This window comes from Pygocentrus nattereri, chromosome 14 (assembly GCF_015220715.1).
Source record: "Pygocentrus nattereri isolate fPygNat1 chromosome 14, fPygNat1.pri, whole genome shotgun sequence".
NCBI lineage: Eukaryota > Metazoa > Chordata > Actinopteri > Characiformes > Serrasalmidae > Pygocentrus > Pygocentrus nattereri.
This window is the reverse complement of record NC_051224.1, coordinates 34,317,738-34,341,303: the sequence shown is the minus strand read 5'-3', so window position 1 is coordinate 34,341,303 and position 23,566 is coordinate 34,317,738. Positions and strand designations below refer to the sequence as shown.

General features: G+C 39.6%; 1 protein-coding gene across 1 annotated transcript in view; it reads right to left on the bottom strand.

Annotated features, from left to right (window-relative positions):
- Positions 1–23,566, bottom strand: part of LOC108432438 (diacylglycerol kinase theta) — a 70,472-nt gene that overhangs the window by 21,221 nt on the left and 25,685 nt on the right. Inside the window, exons 2-7 of the mRNA XM_017706260.2 lie at positions 23,409–23,488; positions 12,758–12,857; positions 8,602–8,687; positions 7,006–7,131; positions 2,112–2,268; positions 1,408–1,482 (exon numbers count right to left, since the gene is read on the bottom strand). Of these exons, the coding sequence (XP_017561749.1) occupies positions 1,408–1,482; positions 2,112–2,268; positions 7,006–7,131; positions 8,602–8,687; positions 12,758–12,857; positions 23,409–23,488 (624 nt within the window). The remainder of the gene's footprint in view (positions 1–1,407; positions 1,483–2,111; positions 2,269–7,005; positions 7,132–8,601; positions 8,688–12,757; positions 12,858–23,408; positions 23,489–23,566) is intronic.

The window sequence follows — 23,566 nt, the reverse complement described above, 5'->3', positions numbered from 1 at the left end:
GGCCGTTTTTAGTGTTTTCTGTACAATAGTGTACTACAGTTAATCTTTTAAGTGGACTTTAGAGTAAAGGAAACGTCTGTCTGACTGAAAAGATATGCTTTTTAAAATAATGCTTCAGTGCAAACCATCTACGCTAGATGAAATGCGCAAACGTCAGACACCACCCATCATTTATTTTCCAGTCAAAACAGCCATTAAGAACAAGTCATTCAGGTTTCAGTGTCAGGAAAAAAGCAGAAAACAGAAGAACTAAATATAATGGGTTTTTCTCAGTACTGCGTGTGCCTACTCTTTGCCTTTATTGTAGCTTCAATTATTTTTTTAGAAGACTTGCTATTAGTTTTCGAAGAAATCTGCTGGGATATGTTTCCACACCTCCGAAGCTCAGTCTTAGAGGTTGATTGCGTTTTCTGCTCGTCACGATTAAAATAATCTCATTCGCAATCAATAATGTTGAGGTCTGGACTCTGGGGCTGTCCGTCCACTGTTCTAAAACCACCCACAGCTTCTTCGTTTCACTTGCAATTTTTCTGTTTTGTTAACTTCCTTTTCTCAGTAATTGCCAGTAATGGACAAGAAACACCCATGGATTTATGCAGATCTGAAGACAGTGTGGAGTTTGTTTGTCTACCAGGTCTTGCACAGTTATTTAGAGTGTATACTGTTTAATAATTAACTCTAGTTTTGAAAAGTCTTGTTTTTACCCCACTCATTTTCCCTTTGACTCCCTCCTGCTTCACTTCAGTAGATTATCTTATATCTAATTTTCTCAAAAATACCTCTTAAAAAAATTACAAATACAAATGATGATCTTCTTAACTGACTCACAACCAGTGTAGACTGGGTGCTCAATCACCCTGATGCTGATGTGTAGGTGACATCTGTGGTGGTAATTCAGTACAAGGAAATATTAAACATTAAAGTGCTGTTTCCCTAAAGAAGCTAAGAAGAATGTTGGACTCCAAGAGGCACAACCTTCTAGGTGTTGGCTCTATTGCTGGGAGATTGTGAGATAGATCCCTGAAGTTGAAGTTAGACTATCTATGCACTCTCCGGAGCCTCGCTCCCTCCCCCACTCAGATGCAATGTTAATCAACGTGGCCATCTGTTAGGTGAAGCAATAGGTCTGAGGACTTGGTGTTCTCCTCCAAGTATGCTGAATGGCAACGCTTTAGCAGCAGTTTGAAACGTTGGTGATGGTGCTTCCTGTGTCTCTGAGAAAACTAGTCTTCACCCTCCCAGTTTGGTGGCACTGTGTGACAGGGTGAGAACTAGCTAGTGGGCAGAAGTGTGACTAAAGCGGTGAAGAAAAATTGGGTAAAAATCCCACAAACAAAAAAAAGAAGCAAACAAATAAAAGTGTATTGTTAACTCATTTTATAAAGCACATCTCACATGTGTCCTTACCAGTATCTGATGAACCTGAGGACTGATTCTCCTTTGATGCTACTGGGCTCTGGACATCGACATCATCCAGATTATCTGAAGAGATTAAAATACAGATGTTATACAGTTCTATAGAAGTATAGTGTGTAGATCTTAACTAAACTTAAATTGATCAAAATACGATGGGCCAATTTTTAGACATCACACAATACTGACTTCTCCATGCGTCCTTTAAAATACGCACATGATACTGCAAAATTTTCGCAATATAATCATAATATCAGTATGTTGATCATATTGTGCAAGTCTACACCAAGTGCAGCTCACAAAAAACAAACAAACAAAAAAAAAACAGCACAACCTAGTGAACTGTGGGAATTGTCTGAAGTTGGAAAAAGCAACCGTTAACTAAAATCTGCAAGTAACTCATCACATTTGACATCTCTAGACCATAGCTGATGTTTATTAGTCATTCAAGAGAGACAGAGGGCTTGGAGTAAAACTGACATGTATTGATCAAAAATACTAATGTAATTATTATATTCAATACAGCGATAATACTATTTTTGGCCAAACTATTGCCTCAAAGTACTGTACGGCCTTGTGTGACCTTCTATTGGCGGTGCTCACAGAGCCTGAAGACTCATGAATCAAAAGCTTATTCACACTCTGGGCTTTTATCTGTACAGCTCTGTATTTCAATGGTGTCTCGGCGGGCGGCTTACCCAGCTCGCACTGCTGCGATGTCTCGGAGATGCGGTAGCAGTGCATCTTGCTGAAGTTGCGGGAGCAGACGCGCACGCAGCTGGGGTGGAGGATCATGCCGCGTAGGCGTCCCAGACTGCACTCTGGAGAAATGATTACGTAACAGGACGCGTGCGCCTGCAAACACACAGACAGCAAGAGTGAAAGATCACTGAAATTATACATTGTAATGGATGCCTTCTTCTTCAACCAGTACGGCAGAGGTCTGTAGTCTTCAACATGGCTTCAAATGAAACCACGGCTCCATTCATAGCAACAGAATTAGTCTCCTAAATTACACATGAAGGAACAACAACAGCACTAACAGCAGGATTAACGGCAGAGCTTTCATAGACTGAGGGCACAGAGCTTATGTAATAAAAACAAAAGTGTGTAAAGAACACAAAGCTTTCTTCTACTCACTGCACAGTGCTGTGCAAAAGTTATAGACCACTCTTCATTTATTTCATTTCCAGTAAAAAAAAAAAAAGTACATTACTTGATTTCAAGAGATATTTCTAAGGAAATTAGATTGGATAATTCACTTGCATAAGGAAGGAGAAAGTCAAATGAGTTCAAACAACTATTTAATGATATAAAGACAGTAGGGCTACTCCTAACAACAGTGCAACCACCAAAACTGGTGGACCACCAAAATTGTCCCCATTAGATAAATAGTACATGAATAGTAAATATCTATTCTTGAAGAAAAAAAAAGCTCTATTCTTGCTTCAGATCTGAAAAATCCAATGAGGATTCTGTCCATTTATCAACTGTGACAAGACAAATAATAATAATAATAATAATAATGCATTTTATTTATAATGCACCTTTTATTTAAGCACCTTTTATTTATTCAAGGTCAAGGTGCTACAAATGTAAATACAATTCACTTATTAAAGTATAATATTTAGAAAAAGACAGTACATAATAAATAGAAAACAAATAAAAAGAAATAAGTAAATAATAAAAGCAGCAAGATGCCATAACATTTAACAAAAGGCATTTCCACACAAAACAACCCCCATGCCGCACTCAGGGTCATCCCTGCAGATTCCTTTGAAAAGAATGAATGAAGTAAATACTTTAAAAAGTTGACATTATGGTTTAGTTAGTTGTTGAGACTTCTGTACAATTTTCTCCTACATGTTTTCTGCTTTTCTCCTGCCACTGAAAGAATAATAGCTCGCACTTAATGGCAGTTTTGCCTGGAAAAAAATGAAGGGTGGTCTTTTTTTGCGCAGTACAGTAATTGTATAAGTGCTCCTGTATTGGACATAACGTATAAAGCTGCTTGTATTTGTGAAGCATAGCAACGGACACACTTTCAAGGGAAAAAAAACAATACCACAGTCCACACTTACCCCACTTTAGCAGTGCACAGTCAAACTAGATCATCCTGTCACTGTTTTGAATCTCCACACTGACTTTCAAATGAAATGATCACTATTGGAATGATCTCAGAAAAGAATCAGAATCGTAATATAAAAATACTGGTCTGCCGAGAAGTCATGTTACTGGCCTGTCATTTGTCTCAGGTAATGTTCAGTGTGCTATGACTTTCAAGTGATATCTCACAGTCGTTCTTCACATGTGTGTTTGTGTAGGAGGAGACATGCATGCCAGCGTTCTGGGGGCTCACAGAACCAGAACTGCTGAGAGATGAATAACGCATTTTAGTGAAGTAGTGCGTTTTCTCCTACATGCCACTTTCAGCTATTGTACTGCTGTTTTTATTTAGAGCTTATTGGTTTTATCTTACCAGCACTTTATTGCTGTGCAATGTCTTTAAGCGAAAAGTACTGCATTAAAAAATATTATTATTAATATTTCAACAAGTAGTGACACATTCTTATGCGGTGGTCTCCAACCCTGGTCCTGGAAATCTACCTTTCTGCAGAGCTTAGGTCCAACCACATTTTGCCATGCCTGCTCAAGCTCACCAACCTCTTCCCAAGTCCCTGATTGGCTAGATTAGACATATTAAGATTAATTAATGCCAGGGCAGCTGACTGGATACAGGTTAGAACTAAACTCTGCAGGAAAGCAGGAAAGTAGCTCTCAGTAGGACCAGTTGGAGATGACTGCTCTAATAGAGATATCTGTACTATGAAGAAAATGTTGTGCTAGCTTTTACAGCTCCTTCCAGGTTTGTAGTCACAAGTTACTTTAATTAAGCAGTATAGGCTGAATATAAAAGGGCAATCTGGCCAAAATTAAACATTTAGCCATCTTGGTGTCTGCTGTAAACCTGCCTTCTCACCTCCTACATCAGTACCACAATAGTCTCAAGTGAGACTTCCAGTTTAAAGACTGATGATGATGAATCTAGAAGGTGGGAGTAAAACATACCCATGTTACTTAGTTGAGGATGCTTTTACTTTTTCCTAGCTGGAAAATGCAGAAGGAAGCTAGACAGCTTACTGCTACATAACTTACTGCACTGCACTGAAACAAAGGTACTGTGAAGGTACATTTTCCATTCATCAAGGCACAAATAATGTTAATGGACTCTCAAAGGTACAGCAGTGGTTTTAAGGTCCATCTGTGTACCTTAAAGAGGTTGTCCCAGGAGAAAAGAACATAGTTGTACCTTTCCATAACCAAATGCTTTAAAACAGAATAATAAAATAAAAAGCCTGGAGACAAGACGGGGTGTGTGGAGTCAGTACAACTTAGAAAATATAATTTCATGGTGGTAAAATTATGTTCCCTGACCAAAGGTACCATGATGCACCCTTGAGGGCACCACCCCAGTGACAGTTTACCACCTTTATTTATGAGAGTGTGCAAGAAAAGCCAAACATCACCTCAAATAACATTTAATGCTAGATTTCTGCTGGAACTTATTTTCAACCATTATGGATAGAATAACAATAAATGTCTAGCCTTCAGTATGAGGATAACAATGAAATAAATAAATAAACACCCAACCTTTATATCACAAAAATGGATTAAAAAAAAAAAAAAAAAAAAAAAAAAAACACACACACAAAACTAAAAATAAATAAATAAATAAATAAATTATACTGGCCCATACTGTCAGTCAACAGATTTTTGTTTAGCTGTTTGAAATAGTACTGGTATCAGAGGTACATTGTTCTTATTGACGAGGCCCTTTAAAACACAACAAAACAGCAAACTTTTGGAGTCAGAGTTGGAACAAATGATCCTGGTAGTGCCAGTTCCCTCCCTAGGCTGGATCTGTGGCTGGAAATATCTGTTACATATATCAGACAGTGTGCTACATGAGTGAGTTTAAAGCTTATGTAATGCAGGAGGAAACAGACTGAGGCTGCGTAAATAAATTAATCAGTAGGTAATAATTCAAGGCCTTTTGTCAAATAATCAGCTGATAACACTTGATACATCGCTGCGTTGCGGCTTTATTGCTCTCGGCCACACCAAACGTGTGAATTCTGAATTATGAGTCTATAATTGCACACATTGAATAATTGATTGATTTGCAGAGAGATACAGCCGGTAGAAGATCCAGCGAGTCCACTCTTCCCTCTCCCGGCATCATTAAATGATGACCCCTAAATATTTCAATGGAGGGAAGAAGGCTCAAAAGCCTTAAATGCAATGCTAAGATAACAAAAGGGGATTCACTGGCATATAATCTAATAAACAATGCACCCATAAACCAGCACTCACAGATACACAAACACAAGCCAGGGGTGTCCTGGTCTGGTTTGAAAGACCAGCATCAGAACTTTTGTATTTTAATGGATCAGTGCTGTATGTATTAAGCTTTTGTAAGGCTCTTTAATCCCACTGCACTGAACAAGTGCTTCAAATGTCTGAACTATGGACCTATTTTAAATGTGGATGTCAAAATATTAAAAGAACAAATCATGGGGGGCTCTCGAGTGGTGCAACCGTCTAAGCATTGGCCCTATCATCTGGAGATGGTGATGCTACAGCCTTCTGTAGCCGGAGTCCAAGAGAACACAATTGGCCTCGCTCTCTCATGATGGGTAGGATGCCCACCCCCCACACTTCTCCACCATCACTCATGCGAGTGCTAGTCAGCAATGCTGTTCAGCGCAGGTGTCTGTTAGCTGACGGAACATATCTGGCGGTTGGTGCTGCCCAATGATCTTGCGTGAGCGGCAGTTCAAAAAGATGCAGTGGAGCTTCACAGGTCTCAGCCTGTATTAGCCTTCACCCTCCTAGTACTGTGTGATTGGGGGAGTCCTAACTACTGGGTGGAATTGGGGACGACTAAATTGGGGAGAAAATCGGGTAAAAATCAATAAAAAAAAAAAAAAAACACTAATAAAAATAACGTCATGATTAATCACATAATTTTGTTTAGTTAATCAAGATTAATTGCATTTGTCTTGTTTTCATTTAGATGCATTTTGTTTGATGAGTGCACAAAACAAGCTTCATCATGACTTCCATTAATTCAAAAACAATATTTTTACTGTGTCAATGCCGTGTTCACATGAATATGAAACTCTTGCGTTTGTTTCCTTTGTTCATACAATTTAAAAACTCCAGCTACACTTTCCACTCTGTAAAAAAAATCATGCCAAGCTAATTTTAATATACTTGCTGTAAATTATAGTGTATAATCTATAGATACAAATCAGCCTGTATTCAATATTAAAGGGGAATTCCATTACATTACATATCAAAAAGAGGATGTGTAGGTTCACTGCTTATTTTGGATAGTAAATAAAATGGATTTCCTTACACTGTAGATAATGTAACCCCTATTATGGTCACCACCATAATAAACAGTCTAGAATCTCTACAATTAAACCATTTCACATCACACCACTCTGAAAGACTTTACATCTTAATGACTGAATTTTGGGGTTTTTAGAAAAAAAAAAAAAAAAACACACACAGTTCAGAGCTTACCGTGATGCCACACCACTCGCATCTCATCCCGGACAGCACGTCAGAGGAACTGCACGCACGGCGACACACCTCACAGCGCGCTCCAGATGCCATGTTCCCCTCCCGCCAGTGGTGATGGTACATGTCCTGACATGTTAAAAGTCAACGGTCAGCAGATGAGGACACACGGTAACTAAATCAGACATCCATGTCAAAGAGCATGAGATCTGGACATAACGGCTTTCAGCTAAGACAGACAGAATGGGTAAAGATCAGAGGATTAGGACAAACAGCAGCCATTCCAGACAACCAGACAGAGAGGATGACAACAACGATGATGATAATGATGATAAAAGGGGGTTTGGAAAAAGGACAAGGGGCAGACATCTATGTTGACATCAACAAAAGAAGTCTGGTGGAAGGGCCAATTTCGAGGAAAAGTTATCCTTACTTTTTTTAAAACAAGAGTTATAATGTAGTGTATAAACATTGTTCAAGTTTCAGAATTGACGTTTTCAGCATGCGGTCCAAATACGGAAACTAAACTGCAAAATGGCTTGTCTGAATTTATTGTTTTTTGTGATGTCAAAAAAACTATTTACATATATCCACCTAGTCAGCCTACAGTTTAGCCCCACCCACTCACACTGAAGTTAGAAGGACTATTTCAGCCTGTACTGCTTTCTCAGGCATAATAGAGGGCAACCACTTACATGTACCAGCCTTAAAAGAACACTAATAAAAACCCACACAAACGGCACAAGTGGGCCTCAGAGAAAGGGGGATATGGGACTTAGGAGAGAAGATACACTTCCAAATTACAGCAGAATTTTCCTATTAATAGAATAAGCCATACATAATCTGTGGCTTGTTTGGCATTATTATGGTCTAGCCAAAACAAAAGCATTGACTTGCCAACATACAAATTCACTTGTCCACACATTAAACTCTTAGATGAAGTCTTAGATGAAGGTTTCCTGATGGACAAACATTTATCTCTTTATTTAGCTGTTGATGACACCAATATCTTTAGATGGGTGTTTAAAATATACTCAGATGTTACAGTATGTCACGTATATTACAAATGCAAGCATTTGTTTAGTTGTCAATATTAAGTCGTCATATCAAAATTATGTAGCTCCAGCTGCCTTTTACATTATGTGAATATTTCATGATGAATGGACTAAAAGCAATGTTCCAAACGTACTTTTTATTAAATACTTTTTTAAAAATGATTTTAGATTTTCTTAACAAAATTCTAAAGCCCCAGTGAGGAGGCATCGCAACCGAGAGGTCAGTTTATCCTGTTGTAACAACAAGCGCTCCTCAAGAAGAACAAGGGCTTCAGAAAAAACAACAGTGGTGCTGAACAACAACAACAAAAACAAAAGTGCCAGTACTGACACTTTAGGATTGGACCTTAAGGGCCGTGAGGGAATTCAGGGTTCGTGTTGCAGCACTAGGCTGACATGTACCACAGTACATATCATAGTTTTATCTCATTCAATAATATTTCAACCTAAGATTTTCACTCACCTCAAACCTGTGTAAATTTGATGTCACAATAAACGTGATTTGATTTGATTTGACACGCTGTGCAATGTTTCTAATACTCACATAGTCCTGTCCTCCATCCTGGTGACACAGGCGACAGTCACTGCAGCTGAAAGGCGCGCAGTCGCTGTGAACGTGCAACTCGCATACTGAAAAAACACACACAGACACGCGTTTGGATACCTTGTCAGGATGTGGGGTTGTACATACACTCACTGGTCACTTTATCAAGTACATTTACCTCATCTCTACATTTACTGTCCATTTTATCAGCTCCACTTACTATATAGGTGCACAATTACAGACTGTAGTCCATCTGTTTCTCTGATACTTTGTTAGCCCCCTTTTTACCCTGTTCTTCAGTGGTCAGGACCCACACAGACCCTCACTGAGCAGGTACTATTTCACTGGTGGATCATTCTCAGCACTGCAGTAACACTGATGTGGCGGTGTGTTAGTATGTGTTGCGCTGGTCTGCGTGGATCAGACACCACAGTGCTGCTGGAGTTTTTAAACACCTCAGTGTCACTGCTGGACTGAGAATTGTCCACCAACCAAAATATCCAGCCAACAGCGTCCTGTGGGCAGTGCCCTGATGAAGGACTAGAGGATGACCAATACAAACTGTGCAGCAGCAGATGAGCTAGTGTCTCTGACTTTACATCTACAACGTGGACTGACAAGGTAGGAGTGGACACAGCGTTTAAAAACCCCAGCAGCACTGCTGTGTCAGATCCACTCAGACCAGCGCAACACACTAACACACACCAACACCACGTCAGTGTTACTGCAGAGTTGAGAATGACCAGCTACTCAAATGACCTGCTCTGTGAGGGTCCATGGGGGTCCTGACCACTGAAGAATAGGGTAAAAAGGGCTAACCAAGTATCAGAGATGTAGAACTACAAAGTGCACCTGATAAAATGGACACTGAGTGTAGAAACAAAGAGGTGGTCATAATGTTATGCCCGATTGGTGTACATAACAATATTAAATGATATGTCATGGCCTCAATTATGTTTAACGAGTCAGGGTATGTGATATTATCAGCTTTGTCAATGTGAGCTAATATGCCTGTGTCATTTCATCCCAGAAAGTGTCATGACACAACCTAATGTCAGAAAAATGTCACCTGACAAAGATGTTATGTCAACTTGACAAAAAAGTTAGCAACTGCAACATTAATAACAAATGACACCTACTGGAATGAGTGTTTACATGTGTTTAGGTTTAGGTCAGTTGTCATGAAGGGCTTATGTATGTCATGTAGCTTTATGAACACTTCGTAGTAGTAATTAGTTATAATTTACTAACTCTGTAGAATTAAAGTGCTACTTTTTTAACCCTAATCTTAACCTTAGTAGCCAAAAGAAATTATTTTACTCTTCTAGTTTTAAGAAATTACTTGGAAAGTCACTTGGTAACACTTAAGCACTACTACATAACGTTGACATGTTATGGCAGATGCCATATACTGTTATAGCAGATTCTGTTCAATAATATAACAGTGTCATGTAATCATTATGGGTATTTATCATGACGGATGCTATAATGTTAGATGTTAGTGTTTTTCACATTAGTCCGTTTCTAAGTTTACTCTAGTTAGCCGTAATGACATAAAAGATCATGAAATCTATCATGACAATTAACAGAAATGGACAATGAGCAACAGATAAGTTATGTCCACACTTGAATGAACATGCAAATGACATCTGACATGACACGTTTAGGGCATGGTTACGTCAACGTACGTAGCACGGTTCAAGTAAAGTGTTACCAAGCACTTTGTTTTTCGCTGCTTCTGACGAGCCAGGTTATCCCCGTTTTTCTCTGGTTTTCCGACACATTCAGGACATTTTGAAAACAAATATATGCACACTCTTCTGTTTCACCAACAGAAAACACACAGGGAGCTTTCTCTTGGCCTTTTGGAAGAAAATGCTGTTAGAATGAATTTGCAGAAGCCTTGTTTGGCTGACAGTGACCTCAAAGCTTCTGCCTTCAGCATCACGAGGAACTTAATTTGTGTGCAAGTAACAAAAAAAGACAAGCAGAGAGTGAGACAGCGAGCAAGAGAACGAGAGAGCGAGAGAGAGCAAGAGAGAGAGCAGAGAGAGCAAGAGAGAGAGCAAGAGAGAGAGCGAGAGAGAGCAAGAGAGAGAGCGAGAGAGAGACTTCCACTACAACATGGTTAACTTGAACTGAATTGAGAAAAAAAGAAAGACAGACAGACAGAGCAATCAAGACCAGAGTAAGAAAGAGAGAGATGGTGAGAGAATGGGCAAGCAAGGGACTGATATATATGTGTGTATGTGTGTGTGTGTGTGTGTGTGTGTGTGTGTGTGTGTGTGTGTGTGTGAGTGAGAGAGAGAGAGAGAGAGAGAGAGAGAGAGAGAGAGAGAGAAAGTGTGAGTGAGTGAGTGAGTGAGTGAGTGAGTGAGTGAGTGAGTGAGTGAGAGAGAGAGAGAGAGAGAGAGAGAGAGAGAGAGAGAGAGAGAGAGAGAGAGAGAGAGAGTGAGTGAGTGAGTGAGTGAGTGAGTGAGTGAGTGAGAGAGAGAGAGAGAGAGAGAGAGAGAGAGAGAGAGGAGAGAGAGAGAGAGAGAGAGAGAGCAAGAGAGAGCCTTCCATTACAACATGGTTGACTTGAACTGAATTGAGAAAGAAAGAAAGACAGACAAAGCAATCAAGACCAGAGTAATAAAGAGAGAGATGGTGAAAGAATGGGCGAGCAAAGGACTGAGAAAAAAAGGAGTGTGTGTGTGTGTGTGTGAGTGAGTGAGTGAGTGAGTGAGTGAGTGAGTGAGAGAGAGAGAGAGAGAGAGAGAGAGAGAGAGAGAGGAGAGAAGAGAGAAGAGAGAAGAGAGAGAGAGAGAGAAGAGAGAGAGAGAGAGAGAGAGAGAGAGGAGAGAAGAGAGAGAGAGAGAAGAGAGAAGAGAGAAGAGAGAGAGAGAGAGAGAGAGAGAGAGAGAGAGAGAGAGTTTCCTTTTCAGCAGAGTTCTTAGAATTCAACCCACTGCAAAAGGCCATCCAGTGTTACCATGGCAACAGCAGCTCTACATCAAGCAGGGAGTCAAGAACAGATAAATGAGCAGTACCAAAATGAGAGAGAGAGAGAGAGAGAGAGAGAGAGAGAGAGAGAGAGAGAGAGAGAGAGAGAGTATGACAGAGAAGAGTTGAAAGGGAATTGTGGTGGACGGCTTGCTGATAGGAAAATGATACGAAGGCAGAGTGAATGTGAACAATACAGCAGGGGCAGAAACTGTCACACACATAGGACCTTTCTTTCTCCAAAGCTCTGTCTGACTGATACAGACATCTTTTACCTTTTCAGTCCATTTGTTAATGGTGGAGGGGACAAATACTGAAGTTTGGCCCTCAAATCTGAATCTATTCATGTTTTCCCCATTTACTGGTAGTTAAGTGAATCTAGGCCTGGTAATTGTTTTTTCAGTCCCACTCCCGCGAGACTTCATCCCGCACCCGCAGAAAATCACAACCATTTCTCCTGCTCCCGTAGGAAAGTAGGAATTAAACCACAGAGAAGGTTATTTTTCGTGTTTTGTTGGGCAGCTGTGGCCGTTGGACTGAAGGCTGCACTGTCTCTGTACTGTCTGATTCACACATGCTGCCTCTGTGTGGCGAAAGTGATGCAGCAGCGGGGTCTGATTTCCCACCCGCTCCTGCACATAACACTGAGAATTAGTCCCGTGCCGCGAGATATCTGCAGTACTGTAGACCTCTATGACAAATTCTGACTACTGAACTTTAAGCTGGCAACAATCGGGATGGTTCTTTACTTCTTTGGCCCAGAGAACATGACCTTCGTTTTTTTCATAATTTTCATAATCAATCTGAAAGACTCATCAAATCATAATGCATGTTTTCACTGAGCATCAGGCATTTTCAGCCTTTAGCAGTGCAGTACCGTTTGTACTACAGGTCAAAGTGGATTAACAAATCACTGCTTTCTGTTTTCATTTGCATGTTACTTACTGTCCCAACTTTTTCAGAACTGGCTTTGTGAAATCTTTGTTATGTTACTTTGTGACTCGATTTAAATCACAATATTGTTTATCGTGATAATTCTTCAGACAATAATTGTTTATCTAAAGTTACATTATCATCTAAGATTACTTTACTATGACTGTCCTTAACTGGCGAGGCTGTCTTACAAAATCAGTAAAGACAACAGATGAGCCTGGTAACTTAACACACTCACCCTCACAGCGTAGGGCTGCGGTTCCTTCCAGGTTCTTCCGGCACACGCAGCAGAACCTCTTCTTCTGACCGGCTGGACCGAAGCAGTGGGCTACAGGGACCTGTGAAAACAAACATTAGTTCAGAAAAACCTCAATCACACCCATCTGAAGTGAGGGCATGGGTGTACTATATTCAAACTAACTCCAGCATGACCGTAATAGTACACCATTCTCTAGCATTCAAGGTTTCCAAAGGTTTTCTTGACAAGAAACTGCTGGCAGAGGACCACCGGGTTAAAGGCCTTTTGGGTGTGAATAATTTTGAAACTCAGTGAACCTTAGTAGGCATGACACCATTCAGCGGGGCACTGGCACTCACAGCTTTGTGAGGGCATTGTGGGCTGTGTGCCAACTCTGCAGTGAAGACAGAAGAACGACTCGGTGCAGTCCACTGCACTCCAGCCATTTCAAACTGCTGCCAAAAGTCAGAAGAAAGTCAATGGAGCGTGATTTGAATACAGAGAACCATAAAGGCTGAGTTAAACAGTGATGCAACCAGTTCCACAGGGGCTTTCTCTTTCTCTCGCTTATAACTTTGTTAGTCTTGGACTAGGCTAAATCTCTGTCCGGGAAACTGATCCTAGAAGAGTTAAAACATGTATCCATTGTGGGATACAAACAGGATCTCAATGAATCAGCAGTGTTTAGTTGACAGGCATTTTTGCCCCATTTAAATGATTCATTTTGCATGGCCTGTATCTGTTCAGTAAAGTCTGATGCTGATTATTTTATTAGTAATAATCATTATGTTATTCAATTATGTCTGTCCTACTATTGTCCTACTATACACCCCTTTGGGGTTTGGATGTGTTTGGTGGCTATAGTGCCTGTCTATAAACTGACAACAGTAATGAATATGGGGGCATTAAGGCTTTAACACTCTATTGCACAATGTTGCCTCAGGGCAACAAAACATTTTCCTCTCTTTACACCAACATGTTACATATTTAAAAACAATATAAGGGTTAACAATGAAGAGAGGAGTTTGAATAAACCGATAAAAAGCTTGTATTGGTCACAATATCTATCGTTGTGCATTTTAAAAACTCTTTCTGGCGTGGTGCAGCTTGTGGACAACACACAGCGCTGCCCTGGACAGCTGCCCTCAGAAAAAACTTTTTAAATCTAAAACTAAAACTATAGTCCATATCTGAGCGTACAGTTTACTTTCTTAATACCACACATAACACACTAACATCATCAGTTATGCTTAGAAATCTACTTGATTCCTTTTTATACTGTACCATGATTTTAACTGTTAACTGGTTTTAAATGACTGTTCAGTGTGCAAGAATTAAAGCATGATTTTGAAATGAAAAAGTTTCTTTAAAAACTTTATTATTATAAAGTATTTTTAGTATTTAAAGATCAACAACTTCTGCAGTTTCTTAGTTTGATTCCATATGTTAAAAAAAAAAAAAAATCTAGTTTTCATGTCACACTACCATTTTACACAATGTTGCCTCAAGGCAACATATCTCAAAATTATCCCCACAAACATTAATTATAAAAAATTGTTTTGACTTAAATCATTAGGTCCATTTCATGAAAGACATGATTTTTTTTTACAGTTACCTCTCACAGTCCTGTCCACTAATATACTTTTTAGTCCTCATAGGTGAAGTAAAATCTGATAAAACCAACAGAAAAAGTTCTTTTGCCTGTGTGTGGGTTTACAGGGGATGGTGCATGCTATATTTATCTCACCCAGGTTAATACATTTCGTAAGAGCTTCCTGCCAAATCAGCAAACGTCAAGGTGATGACGCTGTAAAATATTACAGATAACAACTGCACTGAATACATAAAAATGCACTGTGGTTTAAACGCAGGGCTGAAAATATTCCGTTTAAGGACAGCAAGAAAAGGATGATTACTAATATACTGTACAGTCTAAATGCATATACGTGCATTCCAGGCATAGACTGATATAAAAATTTAATATAACCAATTTTCCTTTAATCTTGGTTTCTAACATTAGCTTGCTATAACATGACAAGCAATGTCACGTGTGTGAATGTAGCATTATTTTCCATATCAATACTGTGGTGAGGGTTATACTGTGTGAATATTTCTGCCTTTGAAAAAACTTTTGGTCTTTACAAAGTGGCACAGCAGTCATCATTCATTTCTGGAATCCTATTTTTTGGTCATAGGCCTTAGTGTACATCATTTTATTAAGAACCCCTTTAGAGCCGTTTTAATCCCCTAAGTGAGTGAAACTGGTTATATAAATCTATTTAGCCTCTCTGTTGATTGCATTGGTTAATCGTGCCCTTTAGGGCTGAATTTTGGACTCTTAGTTAGTTGCACCGGCTAAAACTACCCATTTGGGCTGTTTTTATTCTCCATGTTGGTGGAATTGACTAAATGCAGCCTTTAGGGTTGGTTTTTGGCCTCTCCATTGGTTGCACTGTTCAAATGTATACTTTAGAGCCTGGTATGAGGGTCTCTGTTGGTTTCATTGGTTAATTGTGCCCTTTAGGGCTGATGTTTAGGATTTCTGTGGGTTGCACTGGTTAACTGTTCCCTTTAGGCAACAATTAACACTTTTAATGCTGTTTTCAGTTGGCGTCAAACAACTGAGACTACATGCACCAACTTGGGAAACATCAGCCTGGTATAACATGACAAGAAATGAACGTAGCATTATTTCTTTCATGTCAGTACTGAGGTGAGGGTTATACAGTGTGAATATTTCTGCCTTTGGAAAAAACATCCACATTTGGGATCTTTGCAAAGTGGCACAGCAGTCATCGTTCATTTCTGGAATCCAATTTCTTTGTTCACAGGTCTTAGTGCACATTGTTTTATTGAGGACAAAAAATAACCAATAAATAAATAAATAGAATTCCTAACACACGCCTGCATCAACAAAGCTGAGCCAGCACAGTGGAGTTCATGTTTGCCTCAGGTAATTGGAGAAATGCATTTGGCCACCCTTGAAAGTGATGTTCTAGCAGTGGTCTCTTCCTCTGCCTGTCTCATATGCTGTCCCCTGGGCCATGCTAGCGCATTAGTCCCTGCGGTCTAAGCAAGACTGGGAACAGCGTAACCTAAGCCTGACTGGAACACTCAGCAAACAGAGCTACGCGCTGCAGCGCTCCAGCACACCCTGTGATGTAACATAGTGGTGAAATACACAGCTTCCAGGCTGAGAGTGTTTGTGTTCATGTGTCCATGTTTATGGGAATGAATCACATAGCCTGTGTCTGTCTCTCTCCCTGTCTCTCTCTCTCCAGGATGCCTCAAAGTCTTCTGGATCTCCTTTAGGGCCATTTTTTGCAATTGGTTGCACTGACTAAATGCATCCTTTAGGACTTATTTTGAGCCTTTCAGTTGGCTGCACTGTTTAAATACATCCTTTACAGACATACTTTGCCTCTTAATTGGTCAAATTATCGCATTAATGAATTCTATAAGGATTTTATTTATTTATTTAAAATAGTATCAGGTCATTCCACTATTTCAACTTTTCACTTTTCTTTAGAGTAGGTTTTTAGCCTCTTGTACTGGTTAAATACATTCTTTAGACCCATTTCTGTATCTCCATTAACTGCATTGGTCAAATGCTTTCTTTTGATTGCATTAGTTAAATGTATTGTTTAGGACTGGTTTTAAGTCTCTGTGTTAGCTGCATTAGTTACATGTATCATTTAAGGCTGTTCTGAAACTGGCTCAACTGGCTGCTTTGTTTAAATGTACCGTGTAGAACTGGTTTTAAGCTTCTGACTCCGCTGTACTGGTTAAATGCATCCTATAGGGCTGTTTTTGGTCTCTGAATTGGCTGCATCGTTTAAATGTATACTTTAGAGCTGTTTTTTAGGCTTTCTTTTGGTTGCATTGGTTAACTGTGCACTTTAAGGCTGGTTTTTAGCTTCACTGTTGGTTGCATTAGTTAAAATGATCTTTTAGTACTGGTTCATCATCTATGTGCATAGGTAAAATGTACCGTTTAGAACTGTTTTTATTGGTGGAATTGGTTAAATATAAATTTAGACTGGTTTTTAGCCTCTCTGACATTTGCATTAGTTAATAATGTCTTTTAGGGCTGATTTCAGACTCTAGGTACTGCACTGACTAAACGTACCCTTTGTGGCTGTTTTTACTCTCCATTTGGGTGGAACTGGTTAAATGCAGCATTTGGGGTTTTTGGCCTCTCCATTGGTTGCATTATTTAAATGTATACTTTAGAGTTTTTTAGGCTCTCTGCTGGCTGCATTGGTTAACTGTGCCCTTTAGGGCTGGTTTTTAGCTGCACTGTCGGTTGCATTTTAAACTCATAGTTAGTTGCATTGTTAAAATGTATACACTAAGACTGATTTTTTTTAACCACTCTTGATTGCATTGGTTAACTGTGCTATTTAGGGCTGATTTTAGACACTTAGTTGTACTGACTAAACATACCCTTTAGGGCTTTTAGGTTGAAAAATGCTTGCGCTTTCCTTTAAGTTCAGGAGGTGTTTGTGGGAAAAGGGCAGGCTTAACTCACAACCCTGCCTTCACTACAAGTCAAACCTCTCTGTATGAATTTGAGGTGTTTAGACTTAATTTTCTCTGACATTCAGCTTCAATTATTTTAAGCTGACTTGACACTGTATCGCCATATATGTGAGGAGAAGCCAAGCAGGTCATAAGACACAATCTTATTTTCTCACAAGCTGGCCAGAGTTCATGATCCTGTGAATATTTTAGACAGCGGGCCAACGGCCTTGTGATGGCACACGCAGAGCAGTGTGCAGAGATAACTGAGGTGTTTTACATATGCCCTGCTCTAAGGGAGACTTCGAGAGCATTAATATCCAGCCCAGAAAAGGCTGTGACATTTGCTGAAGCAAATCCAGATAATTGGCCCTCATGCGAGTGTGCAGGGGGATTAGAGTCATTGATGTCAGGCAGATGACAGAGATGGAGACTGAGACAGCAGACGTCTTAAAGCGATAGTTTGTTGAAAAATTGAATGTACACATTTTTCCTCCTTCATTGACTCAAACGTAGTTGATCAGCCAAGAAGCGTCTGGTATCCGACGTCGGCTTCTTCGGTTTTGCAATGGAGTCACAAGGTTCACAATCAAAAATAAAAGCTTTTAATACTGTCTACCTGATGGTGACAGTTTTCTTGGTTTATTTTGTGTAGATACATTAAAATATCTAATCTCCTTAAAAATATCTCCTCAAAATTGAATACCTCATACTTAATGGCTGTTTTGACTGGCAAAGGGTGGTCTCTGACTTTTGCACAACACTGTACCTAGAGAGAGGCACCACTTGGCATAGAAGAACGAGCGACCTTTGTTAACACATTGAAAGCTCCCCGCTAACAGGAAGGCGCACAGTGAGCCTTGTCGCTCTGAAAGCAGGAACAGTTGAAAACCACTACTGCGAGGGCTGCCAAAATGGGGGGCTTTGTCCGTACAGTTGCCATGGCGACTGTATCTCTGATGACCAGGACTCCAAAACCTGTTCCTTCCCTTAGCGGCACTTTGGTAACACATGCATTCAAGAATGTATGCACACGCACAACGCCTTAGCGTCCTTGAGCTCCCTCCTGCAGCTGTCCGTGTCCTGCCCGCAGAGGGGACACTTCCTGGCTGGCTCCTGCCCTCCCGCGGGACTTCCTACAGTAGACTGGAGGTCATCCTAAAGGAAGTGACCTCGTTTCCTGCACTGGGATGCATTATGCCCGATTGTAAAGGTAAACCGTGCTTGTGGAAAACCGTGCAGCTTCAGAAACTGAGCATCAACAGATCAAATACTTCCAGTCGCAGCCCATAAAAACTCCTACACCTCTGCTGCAGTTTAGCCTCAAGGTTGTACAAGGTTTCCTCCTTTTATTTTATGCAGTGTAAAGGTCTCCTAAGTAATAGTCAGCTTTCACTTCTGTAATGACAGGGGATCAAACTCAGTTCCTCCACACTATAAACAAGTGAATTAACACTGAAGAAAGCAAAGCTCGCAATGCTTTTATACTTGTTCCGACCATACTTCCCTTCTAAGACTTGTTTGTATATAAGCTTTGAGCTAGAAACAATGTCATAATATGAAGAGTAAACCACCTCACACAGGTAAACCGCACAGCAGCAGGAACAGGAAGTAACTCCGGGCCATTGTAGAAAAGACAAGAAGAAAAGCCTTTACTTCTCATTGCTCTGACACAATACTCATACACCTAATGCCCTTAAGCATTATTACCTGCTGTTAATGTTCCATGCAAGAACGATTTATTACTCAAGCTCAATTCAAACTGAACTGTCTGTCATTTAGGTGATCAGTGGTCCATGTAGTATAGTCCAGTATGAATCTGCAGCGTGTGTAGTTTTAGTCTGACTGTAATAATTGTGAAGTGATTTTATTCCAGTATGAATCTGCAGTGTGTGTAGTTTTAGTCTAACGGTAATAATTGTGGAGTGATTTTATTCCAGTATGAATCTGCAGTGTGTAGTTTTACAGTCTGACTGTAATAATTGTGGAGTGATTTTATTCCAGTATGAATCTGCAGTGTGTAGTTTTACAGTCTGACTGTAATAATTGTGGAGTGATTTTAATCCAGTATGAATCTGCAGTGTGTGTAGTTTTACAGTCTGACGGTAATAATTGTGGAGTGATTTTAATCCAGTATGAATCTGCAGTGTGTGTAGTTTTACAGTCTAACGGTAATAATTGAGGAGTGATTTTAATTAAGTATGAATCTGAAGTGTGTGTAGTTTTACAGTCTAACAGTAAAAATTGTGGAGTGATTTTAATCCAGTATGAATCTGCAGGGTGTATAGTTTTACAGTCTAACAGTAAAAATTGTGGAGTGATTTTAATCCAGTATGAATCTGCAGTGTGTGTTGTTTTTACAGTCTGACAATAACTGTGGAGTGTATTTTTGATGAACCTGTCTTGATACAAACATCCTGGCTATGACCTTTCAGGCTTTTCCTAATGCTAATCAGCCAGAGGCCACAACCTACCCATTACATTCCTCAACCTCGTCTGCTAAAACTAATCTTTTGAAAGCCACCAACTGATTAACTGGTTTGTTTTTAAAAGAGCTTTTGGCCCTTCGTACAGCAACAAAAAAGGGCTAAGAATGTTTAGATCAAAGGCTGATAGACAAGTCTGTTCAAAGTGTGATTCGTCTCATAAACAGCAGCAGACATGTATTTCCTTTATTAAAATGAATTCTATATTTGCCTGCATTTCTCGGTAACTCTCAATAGCCTCATCAGTCTAGCACACATTGTGAGTCTCTTTCTCCCTCAGCACTTTGCCAGATTTTGTTCTCACTAGGTAAGAGATCACACAGATTATTCGATTATCTAAATATTTAAACACTAGATTGCTCAAGTAGCATTTAAATGACTAACTGACTCCTGTTTCTGGCAGTGTCTTAGCTCAAGGACATTGCTGGACTCCAGCCATTTTTGTACCAGTATACATTTTCAAGTGGACAGTAAAGCACTTCTGTGAGTCACTCTGCAAAACAAGATCTACTAAATGTAAAGGTAAATGAAGACGTCCTCCATCATGATGGAAAATCAAAGTAAGTATAAACGTGGAGCGAATAAGAACAATTAATAATTTAGGCCGTTAATCTCATTTGTAGTCCTTTCTAGTCCTTACTGTTCTGCTCAGATAGTGAAGACAGTTGAACTGGCCTGGTAGAACCGGCTTGTCAGAGACAGCCCATCCCTATGGTTCACACCAGACATGTTTTACTGATGATTTAGTGACGGCTCTCCACTGACCAAGGCTTACAGCCCCTTCTTAACCACAGATGTCATAAAAAGTTTGTTTAAACCCAACGTTTAAATTTATAAGTGTTAAAGATCAACAGTAAAGGTGCTTACTGTAATAAATAGTCATGAGCCACTTTTTTAGAGCATATCTTGACAAAGGTCAGCCCTGGAACACCGAACAGCTGCCTGCTTCACAAAAAACCTAATTCAGACTAATTATGAAGAGCCTCAACCAGTGTACAGTAGCAAGTTATTTGGGGTTCAGCTTAATACACATATTAATAATATAATTCATTATAATTAATCATTAATTTATCTTTAACAACTGTCAAAACTTTCCTCCTGAGACTTCTTAATGTTTTTTTTTATACTTAGAGGTTTACAGCTTGGCGTATTTTGTCTATTCCTACCTCGTTGCACTGTCAGACTGGGTAAATATAGTGATATACATTGATCAGTCATAACAGCTTGACCATCTCCTTGTCTCTATGCTCATTGTCCATTTTCTCAGCTCCACTTACTGTATAGGTGCACTTTATAGTTCTACAGTTACAGACTATAGTTCACCTGTTTCTCTGGTCCTTTCTTAGCCCCCTTTTACTCTGTTCTTCAGTGGTCAGGACCTCCATGGACCCTCACAGAGCAGGTACTATTTGGGTGGTGGATCATTCTCAGCACTGTAGGAACACTGATGTGGCGGCAGTGTGTTAGTGTATGTTGCGCTGGTCTGAGTGGAACAGACACAGCAGTGCTGCTGGGGTTTTTAAACACGGAGAAGGTGGTCAAATAAGGAGGTGGTCATAATGTTATGCAATGCAGTGTTATGACTGGTTTATATTGTGTATTGTGCAGTTTCACACAGTTATACTGTTTCCATATTACTCATCCTTACATATAAGCACAATCTATTTCCATACTTTCAACTCCAATGTTATAAGAAGGGTTCACATTATTCAACTAGTAGGGTTTCATTCAAGTAGGGTTTCAGTGTAACACTAAATACATAACATCACAAAGTCTTAGACAGACATAAATGTACAAGCAAAGAAAGGAAGATGGCACCTAAAGCACTACTTTGAATACTAAGTAGCCCTTGCTAAGGTAGTTGACATGTAAAAAAGTTTCTTGAGTGTCAGCGCAGGTGTAAGCAAAGCTAATTTGCAATAAAACCCTTATGATGGTGAGCATGAGCTGCCGAGGTCTCGGCACGGCAGCTGCTCTCTCTGCAGGTCTGGGCCGTAATTAGGGAAGATAGGAGAGCATGAAGCTCCCAGGATGTCTGGATAGTCATTAAAGGAGCATGTGTGTGGGTCTGGATGGGTGGGAGGATGAGCTGAGGCAAATGCTGACCTGGCCCTTCTTTAATAACCTTTAGATTCACAGATGACTGTATGACTGACTAAAGACCGTCTGTTTGCATGTTGTTTCACACGACGGCTTGTTAAATGTTTGTCTTGAACACAACATGAATAAAACGACATAGTCCATACTGTGCATATTATACTATATAAAGTATCTATACATGCACACTCATGTATATGAACTATGTGAACTACAAACTGCACCTATATGGTAAGTAGAGCTGAGAAAATGGACAGAGTGTAAACACAAAAAGATGTACCTAATAAAGTGGCCAGTAAGTGCATATGAAACATTCTACCAGACAGCGGTCCGCAGTAGAAAAACTGCTTAAAAATAAGCATTTATAGGACACTCCCGGTTTGCAGGTGACTATCCTAAATCTTAGACCCTAAATTTCAGCTATTAAAAATAATACTTAAACCTATTTTTGCATTTTCCAAATTTTTTTTATTTCTTTAAAAGTGTAGTTGAAGTTGATTTATCATGAGTTCAATTTTTAAAGTAAAACCCTCAAATAAATAAATAAATAAAATAAAAAATAAAACAGCAAACAACACAAACAGCTGTATGTGGGCGGAGCCTTACTTTAGCCACACCCCTGCATTGTGGTCCCTCAAGGCCACATGGTGAGCAGTTAGATCCCATTATTTCTAAGATAAATGTGTGTCAAAGTCTGAAAATCAGGGTGTCACATTAAGAATTGTCCCTAACGAAACATATTTTCTGCAATAAAGCAAGTTTTTTGGTGTTTTGATGAAAAATATGATGATTCTGAGTTCAAAGCTTGCTAGTCAAGTAGTAGATAGCATTTTTGAGTTATGCTCAAAAAAAGGCTAAAACTGTCTCTACCGAAACAATCCATTCATTCATATCTTTTACATCTAGCTTACTTCTAATAAGAATAGAATAGAATAAGGCATGTTCAGTTAGATTTTCAGCATGTTTGTCCAGAACATTTTCTAAAAATAATAATAATAATAATAATAATAATAATACTATATCTGGGTTCAACTATTAATAAGATGACACTGGCGTCCAAGATAATAAACAGACCAGAACACGCTAATTAAGAGCTTTATGTGCACATTCAGGTCTGTGTATCAAATCTCTCTCTAATCATAGGCTGCAGCAAAAAAGCATTTTTTTTTTCATGGGCTACTTTTCCTGACATGGATTCGTCCTGGCCTTGGATCGAATTACTCTCTTAACTGTGATCCTCTGAAAATGATTCATAGTTGAGGATTAGGCTTAATCTGTGTCCAGAAAAACAGGGCCCTGATGACCCCACACATCAAACGCACATGCTATTCCTGCTACATCCCCATAATTCCTTGTTTATTAAACAAAAAGATGAAAATATTCTCAGTGCTTCTTGACTGGTAAAGGCTTCTCAAGGGTCTGATCTGATGGAGGCTAACTGAATCTAACTGTGTACTTGCAAAAGTGGTGTCACCTGAGCTGCGTGGGAAAATGTGACTTGCCACTTTGGTAGGTTCCCTTCAGTGAGTGATACAAAACACACTCACCCGCACTAGCGTAGGAGCCATACAGGAACACACGGTCCGCACGTGCTTCAAACACTTCTCGTGAGACATGAAGTTACACACTACGGAGAAACACACAGGAGAGAGAAAGAGACTGTTAGTTTTCTCACATACAGGTCAACAGGTCAAAAGAGAGAGAG